This window comes from Sinocyclocheilus grahami, unplaced genomic scaffold, assembly GCF_001515645.1.
Source record: "Sinocyclocheilus grahami isolate Dianchi unplaced genomic scaffold, SAMN03320097.WGS_v1.1 scaffold1964.1, whole genome shotgun sequence".
NCBI lineage: Eukaryota > Metazoa > Chordata > Actinopteri > Cypriniformes > Cyprinidae > Sinocyclocheilus > Sinocyclocheilus grahami.
The window spans coordinates 176,175-185,402 of NW_015507143.1; the positions used below are offsets into that span (position 1 = coordinate 176,175).

The 9,228-nt window shown below is 41.5% G+C and overlaps 1 protein-coding gene across 2 annotated transcripts; it reads right to left on the reverse strand.

Moving 5' to 3' along the window:
• Positions 1-2,901: 2,901 nt before the first annotated feature.
• Positions 2,902-8,372, reverse strand: LOC107573511 (protocadherin-18-like). 2 transcript variants are annotated; one of them, XM_016259947.1, is made up of 4 exons: positions 5,655-8,372; positions 5,275-5,330; positions 4,777-4,937; positions 2,902-3,910 (listed from the first exon to the last, which is right to left on the reverse strand). In XM_016259947.1, the coding sequence occupies exons 1-4, from the start codon at positions 8,145-8,147 to the stop codon at positions 3,168-3,170; spliced, it is 3,453 nt and encodes a 1,150-aa protein (XP_016115433.1). In that variant the 5' UTR covers positions 8,148-8,372; the 3' UTR covers positions 2,902-3,167. The 2 variants fall into 2 exon arrangements, with proteins under 2 accessions (XP_016115433.1, XP_016115432.1); XM_016259946.1 differs by having other exon boundaries at positions 5,275-5,363.
• Between the last annotated feature and the right edge of the window lie 856 nt (positions 8,373-9,228).

The window sequence follows — 9,228 nt, forward strand, 5'->3', positions numbered from 1 at the left end:
GAGCATGCCATTCTTGTAATTCGCCATGCTTTACTGAAAAGCTGGCTGGCTACCAAAAGTGTAATTTATACAGAGAAAATGCACAAAAGCACACATGTACACTCACACAGACATACGGCGGCACTCTGGCCAACAGCTGCACTGAAGAGCCACAGATGTTTTGGTGTTTTCATAATGCATCATGGGAGAAAGCATTTGGTTATGAAATATGTTCCACCTAAGAGACAGGAGGGAAGAGAAAAATATAGGAGAGAAAACTAAAGTATGTCTTTGTGTAATTTTGTACTTTTCAGGAAGCAAATAAGACGAAAACCTATTTCAGTCTCTAAAAGACTCACAATCACCCACAGTTATTGCAGCTCCTGGATCACACACTTACACACACATATACACAAAGTGATAATGATAAGAGACTGTTGGCAGACTTATCCTCAGGACTTAAAATGATGGAAGAAGGAGACAGGTGTATTTTTAGCGGTAGAGACGTGAGAGATAATGAGGAAGACATGAATCTACACTCTCAACTCCACCGCAAGCTAATCAGAAACTCACCTCAGTAATTATGTCAATTTACCAACCTGCTTGGTGACAAGAACTCTCGTGAGTGACATGACTTTGTATGTGACGTGTGTGTGTGTGTGTGTGTGTGTGTGTGTGTGTTGTAACTTGGCACATTTACCCAAATGCAAAAAAGGCCCAGCAAAACATAGAGGGAAAGGAGAAACCGAATGAATTATTCATTTAAAGTAATAAAAGTTTACTGAATTGAATTACAATGCACAAAATATTGCAAAATTAGGCAGATTAGGTCCGCTCAGTGTCCTAAGGGCTACCGCACGCTGTTTTCTCATACAAGTAAAGAAGTTACAGTATTGTGCATGTGTGTAAGAGTGAATAAAAGGAGTGAAAGTCTCTGAGAGAGGAGGAGATGAAAGGTATCATAGTCTTGTTTTTTTTTTTTTTTTTTTTTTTTAAACTGAAAGTCAAGGCCAATTTCTGTATGTCAAAATGAGCTTTCAGAGAAGTTATTTTCTTCCTGAAACTGTTCAAATAGGGGCGAAACATTCTCATATTGTTTGAGTTAGGAAATTCTTAGCTTACAAAATAACACCTCATATTCAGTCATTTCCGTCTTCGCAATGCATTTAGTTTTGCATAATTTCAACACAATCGTTATATTACTAGGAAAGTAAACCCGGTTATTGAGACATTGGATGAAAAATGTCATTCTAAATTACAACTCCAAACTGTTTATCAGCTATTTCATGAGTAATTTTAACACACAAAGCTTTTTTTTTTTAGATTGCTCTGAAATACATGCTATAAATACTGAGAAAGGGAGAATGTAGTTTTCACAAATAGGATAAAAAATATGGTTTCTTAAAAAAAAACAAAAAAACAAAAAAAACTTCTGTTATGTTTTCTACAAATGGTGTTAGAATAGAGCTGCATAATCAGAAAATTCTGATTGTTGGCCTCAGGTGGCAAATATTATGTGAGTTATTTAATTTCTGTTCTTTTGCAACTGCTTCGATTTGCAACTGATTCAACCCTGTGTCCTAAATTTGCAAGATATTTACATATAGTTTAAACACCTGATTTATGTTATTTTGCAATTGTCTTTCACAGTAAGTAAATAACCAAATGAAATATATAAATAATAATAATAATAATAATATAGGATATGTTAGTATAATAACAGGATTGCAAGTTTAGTCTAAATTAAACTGTCACTCAATAGCTAGTTAGTGACCAAATGTTTATTTTTCAAAAATGACAGAAAATGTGATCATTTTCATCAGTTTGTTCATTTTTCCTACAATATCTTGATAAATACTTGAGGCTTGAAACATTAATAAAATATAATGTGATTATTTACTTGATGTCGTGCTGTGTCATTGTGATGTCACAGTTTTAAGGACTGATGCTTTTTATTTTATACTTTTGTTTTTAGATAGTAGTTTATTTAATAAATAAATAAATCATAGGATGCCAGTTGCACCGCATTAGTGGAATATGCTGGGGAGAGTTGGGGATTAGGGTGACTGCTGTTCTGCTATCTCGCCTCTAGGGGGCTCTAGTTAGAACAATTAATCTCATTTCTCCTTCAGCGATCACACTGTGAAATTTACCTCTTTTTGCTTTTTTGAACCTATCATTCACCCTAGCTTAAAGGTATTTCTTACAGTATTAAATGAAGGACAGAAATCGTGTTTCCTCTTTTCTACCTCACTTACCTCTGTTTGCAATATTCTTACTTGTTGTAGCCTTAAATATTCTCTTTCAAGTCAGTAGGGGGCGCTCATAACGAGTGCAGCGTAAATTGAGAGTGACTAAAAATGACTATTTTTCCCTGCAAGGCTGCTCTCCAGATCTGTCTGTGAATAGGAGGAACACAACTGCACACTCTCATTTTACTAGATATTCCAGGAACAAAAAAACTAAATGGAGAGGCACATACTGTAATTTACTGGAACAGTGACACTTCCAAAAAAAAAGGATGGGGGTGGGTGGGGGTTGTAGTCAAACCAGATGTGTATGTTTGACATATCTGCATTTCTCTTTATTTTGTCATTTGTTTAATGTAAAACAGAATTTGACACAAAGAATACACCATTATAAATACCACTCCCACCCCAAAACATGCTTTCAGTACCTGACCCACCCCACCAAATAACACATACTCAATAATATTCATGTAATTATATTATGCTCATATATAACAATACCACTGAAAAGAGAAAGAAAAGAAAACCTTTTTCATAAATAAGAATATTTACACCAAGGCATGTTGATTTTGATTATTTTCCCAACATGCATATATAAAAATAGAAATCTGATAACTTTATGTACATTTTTAACTTAGGTATATACACATACTGTATATAAATATAAAGACTAAAATTGTATTTTTAAAATACAAAGGTAAATACACTCACATTGTGTACACTGTGGTCAAAAACCAAAAAATACAAACATCATTTGGATAATTAGCATTCACAAAACACATTACATCCAGAAATGCAACTTTAACGACAATTGCAGGTCTCTGTGTTTTCCTGTTTTTGTTTTCATATCTTATCTTCCTCCTCCTCTCTCTCTCTCTCTCATATAAAAATGTTTAACTTTATTGTAGCGAACAGGAGAAAGAGTTTAAGCTTCAGTCTTTAGCTTTGCCTGACATCTTGAAGGAGTTTGTTGATTTCTGCAACAAGCTCACTGGCATCCATAATTTCGCTGCGACTGTCGCAGCGCTTGCCATGCAAATGCCCGAGCACAGACTCTAACTCATCTTCCTCATGATTCTCTGGAATTTCTTCCATTGCAGGCAGCCATTTTGAAGAGGAAGCTGATGTTGCCATGGGAGCTGGCAGAGGGGCGGGGAGCGGAGCCACCAGGGCTGTCATGTGACTTGCAGGGGCGTGGCCATGTCCGGGATTTTGGAAATGTGTATTAGCGGCCCAAACAGCCACATTCTGCTGATAAGTGGCAGGGCTTGGTTTACCAGGTAAGTGGCCCTTCCTTCTTTCTAACGATCCCACCCCAGTAGCGCAGGCTGTTACCTTTTCAGTTTCATTAGTCTCATTGTACTTATCCGGCGAGGAGGGGAGGAGCCTCTGGAACACGCTGTTCATTTCAGACAGCAGAGAAGTCGTTCCGCACAGGTCTTCCTCATCACCTGCCTCCCCCTCTCCCTCCTCGCTCTCCTTGCCAAATGTGGAGAAACTCTTTTTCCTCAGTGTTGACTCAGCAGATTGTGGTGCTTCTGGGGTGGCTTTCTGTTGAGGGTCTTCTCCAGGGATGTAGAGGTTGCTGCGGTAATCAGATGAGGCTGGGGAAGGCAACGGGGGCATCCAGCACTGGTCAGAGTGACCGAGGACACGACACTCTTCAGTGCACAGCTTCATCACTGTGGTGAAAACAAAAGCATTGATGGAAGAGGGTTAGTTAATGATTGATGTTTTCTGGCAAAGCATGCAAAACTGCACACACCCTTAACTAGTCAAAATACTTCAATTAGAATCCAAATGACTAAACAAAATCTGTCCAGCTCCAGCCGACCGAGCTTTGTTTTCTAGAGACTATGCAAAACAAATCAAATATGCCAACTTATAGTGCTCATTGAACATGTTCGGCATTACTCATTCATGTTCTAGGGGCTGATTATAGCACCATTCATTTTGAAAGGCCATTTATAATAAATACATCTTAGAGTTAATAAATGCCCAATCTGGTGCATTTGCTAAACAGGCCCTCATTTAGCCCACTCTCTCTCTTTCAAGCAGAGAATGAATGATTAAACATGCTGATTTACAGAAATCAATGGCTCATCTCAGCACACAACCCAATTCTTGTTCTAGTCACAGTAATAATTGTATTATATATCAAGTATGCATTTTTTTTTTCTCCATCAGAAATCCTGTTTTTCACCAATAAATTGAGATTAGAATACTGGCACTGTTTAGGTGTTTCATGAAGAGATCAAGAGACTGTAAAGTTGTCTAAATGTTCATCAATGTAGTAAATGTAATGTATTATATATATAAAATATATAGCATATATATATATTCTATAAACTGTTTATATATATATATATATATATATATTCATGTATTATATTTTATTAAATGCATATATGTATAATGTTGTCCGGTGAGCAATTAACTTGCAACTTTTTTAATAGGTATGCCCAAATATTGTAAAAATCAAGGCCTAGTATCTACAGCCTCAGGTGAGCTAAAGTACTCTTCTTCAACATCTCACTCTCTTGCTTACTTGGATGCAGTCTGTGATGTCCATCAGGAGTGAAGAGCTCACTGAAGCCTTCTCCAAGCAGAGGAGACTCCCTCCCCATCTCACAATCACTGTCTCCTGCCTCACTATCCCCTCGTCCACTGTCCTTCAGACTGAACTTATCCATCTCATTCAAAGCGTACCTAAAAAAACAAACAAACAGACAATTAGCTATTACAATAGCTTTGACTTAGTTACTGTTTATGTAATGTCATTCACATATATATATTTTTAATTTTTAATTCACTGGTGATGTGAAAAGTATGAAATTTGCCTTGTAGGGAGAGATCAGTATATGCATAAACAAAAAAAGGCTTTATTCAAAGGGCAGTTGACTTGCTAACATGATGAGGCTGTCATGTATCTTCAGCATCTGTTACTTAAGTACTGCAGGTTGTCCAGACTCTCATGGACTACAACTTTAAACCCCCTGTAGGACGGTCTTTAAAGGTGGCAACAGGCTGAAGTGTGATTGGTTACCTGTAGCTCCGGGTGTATTTGTTGCCACGGAAACTGGGTCTGGGTTGGTACTGGCCCTGATGAAGTATGGACAGAAGCTGTGAGACTTGCTATAGCCAAAAATAAAAGAAACAGGGTGGGGACAAATGAAGAAAGAAAAAATGGAAATAAAAATGAATAATGGCAGACCAGACCGCAAGCCAACACAAATACAGACAAACCATGGTGGTGATGAGGGAATGAAATGGATGGATACTTATGCATGATGAAATAATCTATGGATATACAAATAAACATGCTATAAATAAAATAAACATTGAATATTATAACAAGTTTAAGGGGAATTAAATAGTCAGGAATGAACAGTTCACATTGAATACATATCGAAAACTTTTTTTTACCTCAACAGGTGGTGTGGCATGAGCAAGTTCAAGGGCGAAGTTCTCTGGCACGTGATTGGAGGAGATGGTGACCAGGCTGTTGAGTGATTGGCGGCTGTGGTGGCTCTGGCGGCTCTCTGGAGCAGGTGAGGCCGAAGGGGAGCGAGGATGGGCCCTCACAGGCAGGGTACCATTAACCGTGGGGACCAAAGTGATATCACCCTTGTGGATCTGCCGGGCAGGTTTTTTGGGATGGTTTTGGTAGGTAGACTCAGCCACTCTGCAGTTATAGGAATGTCTTGGGTCCTTCTGCTCTCTCGTGCACCTGGTTGCAAACATCACCATGATGATGAGAAGCACACCACAGATGGCACCGAGGGAGATGATGATGATCATAGACACATCTAGAGTCGATTGGTTGTTCATGTCTGAAGGGTTCAGGGAGTAGCTTTCTGGATAGTCCCGCAGGCTAATATGCAGAATGGCCCTCGCTGAGAGACGAATCGACGCCCCTCTGTCTTGTACGAGGATTGCGAGATCAAATCCCTCACGCCCTAAGGCCTCTATGCTTCCATTGGTTTGTAACTCACATCTGCGTGGTTCAATGACAAAGAGTCCCTCGTCATTACCACCGACTATGGAGCAAGTCAGCTCGCTGTTGGCCCCTGCATCACGATCTGTCGCCTTGATGATTGTCACCAGATGACCAGGCTCGGCGTGCCGCCATAATGGCACCTCAGCTGTATGGTTGATTAGTTGTGGAGTAACAATGATAGGTGGGTTGTCATTTTCATCTAGTACAGTGAGCAAAACAGTGGTGTTGCTGCTCAGAGAAGCCAGGCCCGCGCCATCCCGTGCCTGCACGGTGAATGAAAGCCGGCCGACTTCTTCTCGATCAAAGCTTCGGAGTGCATACACAGCACCATTAGATGGGTCAATGGTCACATAAGTTGAAACAGAGCTACCTTGAACCTGGCTCTCTACAATTGAGTAGGTCACCTGACCATTAGAGCCCAAATCTGGGTCGGTGGCCACCACTGACGTCAGGTATGCCCCGGGCGAATTGTTTTCAGACTTGAAGATCTCATATCGGCTCTTTTCGAAGCGCGGAGGGTTGTCGTTTTCATCTTGCACCTGCACCGTGAAGTGTTTGATGGTGGATAGGCTTGGTGAGCCACGGTCTTCAGCGATTACCGTCAGGCTATATTCAGAGCGTTTCTCACGGTCCAGAGACACATTAGTGATAATCATGTAGTTGTTCTCGTAGGTCTTCTGCAAGCGAAAATGCCCGTGGCCATGGAGACGGCACACAACCTCACCGTTTACACCTGAGTCGCTGTCATCGACGCGCACTAATGCGATGAATGTATCGACAGGGGAGGCCTCTGAAATGTAGGCCACCTCCTCTTTGCCCTGAGTCATAAGGTTAATGTTGATTTTTGGCTTGTTGTCGTTGACGTCAACCACTTTGATGATTATCTTACAGTGGCCAGGAATGGAGTTGGGACCCATATCCTGAGCTTGCACATCTATTTCATACGAGGAAGTAGTTTCGTAGTCAACTTTTTTAATCAGAGTGATGTGGCCATTATCTGGGTTAATTTTAAAGGTCTCTAGGATTTTGGGTGGCACGTGGCTGCTGAAAGAGTACACTATTTTGCCATTATTGCCTTCATCCGGGTCTGTGGCGTTCAGGTCCACCAGTAGCGTCCCCAGTGGTGAATTTTCCAGGAGGTTGACCACGTAAGCCTGCTCGTCAAAGGCCGGGCTATTATCGTTGGAATCGGATATGCTGATTTTGAGCAGAGTTGAGCCAGATTTCGGCGGCACACCAGAATCTGACGCTGTGAGTTGTAGTTGGTAGCTGGACTGTGTTTCCCTGTCAAGTTCCCTCATCACAACAAGGTCCGCGTACTTTGCGCCATCCGTACGCGTCCTGATATCGATTTTGAAAAAGTTATTCCGAGTGAGCGAGTAGGTGTGTAGCGCGTTTTCCCCGACATCCGGGTCCAGCGCGCTATCCAAAGGGAAGCGCGTTCCCACAGACGCGCTCTCTGATATCTCTATGGGGATGATGGCGCGCGAGAACTGCGGAGCGTTGTCGTTGATGTCCAACACTTCCACTTGAATGTGAAACAACTGGAGGTATTCCGTAGGTAGCGTGATCACGTCGAACTCGATAGTGCAGTTTAAGTTTTTTTCGCAGAGCTTCTCGCGGTCGATTTTGGTGGCGATGCTGATCTCTCCGTCCTCCTCGCGCACGGATAGCAAAGGGGTGCTGCCTCTCTGCATCGCGCGGAAGCGCGGGGACACTGAGCTCGGGAGTTTGGATAACATACCGGCTACATCCTCTTTCAGTCTGGCGATCACCGTGCCAACTCTCTGCTCCTCCAAAACTTTGTATTTTAAAGTCTTCCCCGAAACATTGTGCGCCACGGCCGCCAGTAGTATAAGTTTCAGAAGCGTCTTGCAAAGCAGTACATTCCTGTCGCTGGAGTATTTAGTTGTTCCCATCTTTGAAGACGTGCGCAAAGTACTTATTCCACGCAGATAGAAAACTGGCTGGTGGATTGTTAGATGTAAATTAAAGCATGATAAATCCGCAGATGTTGTGCATAGATTTCAAGCAAAATGCATATTAAGTCGAGGAACCCGCACCTTCCCGCTCTGTGCGTTTTCAGCGCCTCGGAGAAAGCATCAGGATGCGGTAATGCTGCTGCACACATCCACTTTCCTCTTCGTTTGACTGTGTGTGAGTTGGTGCGCGGCTGTGTGGGAGGCGCAGTTCCCTGTGTGTGTGTGTGTGTGTGTGTGTGTGTGTGCTCTGTCTGTGACTCTGAGAACACTGAATCGCCCCTTGCAGCCCACCTCAGACTGTGGCCCCCACCCTTTCCAAACTCCAGCCACCCCTCCTGGCCCCTCGGCTGTACATCCCTGAAAAGAAAAGAAAGAAAAAGCAGTGATTGAGGTGGAGCTCGCAAGAAGATCTCGCCATGAGGAGGACAGAGTTTAAGAAGCGTGCCATAACAATAGAAAAAAAGACATTTATTCAAGACCAACGTTTCTCTTGTCACCCCAGCACACTTTGGGTTACTTCCCATCCCACTGTAGTAGTAATATGTTCATCATTATAAGATATTTGTTTCTATCCATTAAACATTATGTGGTTTCTACTCTACTTTTTCCCCTCTTTTTTTAGAGTTTCAGTGTAGTTTTCTTTGACATTTAACTTTAATTAAATAAAGTGGTTGAATACTTCAAATTGTCACTTTGGCACCACTTTGACTTTACTTAAAAAGGCAGAAAATTAACTTGTTATAATGCTCTTAAGTATTACACTAATCAAAAGTAAAGGCTAGTAAAGGATAAGTAAAGGCTATCCATTATAATATAGTGTACTACATAGGCTACAGCCTATAGTTTAAACTATACATTGGTGTATCCAGCGAAATATATTATTGAAAGTCAAAACCACAGCTAGAGATTTGAGGATGAAGGGTAACTGGAGGATATCAGAGAGCACATCAGCGCGCTATTGTGTCTCGCTGGAGGAGTCTGCGCGCGTGGCGAATTGCGCGCGGTTAAAAGGATTCCC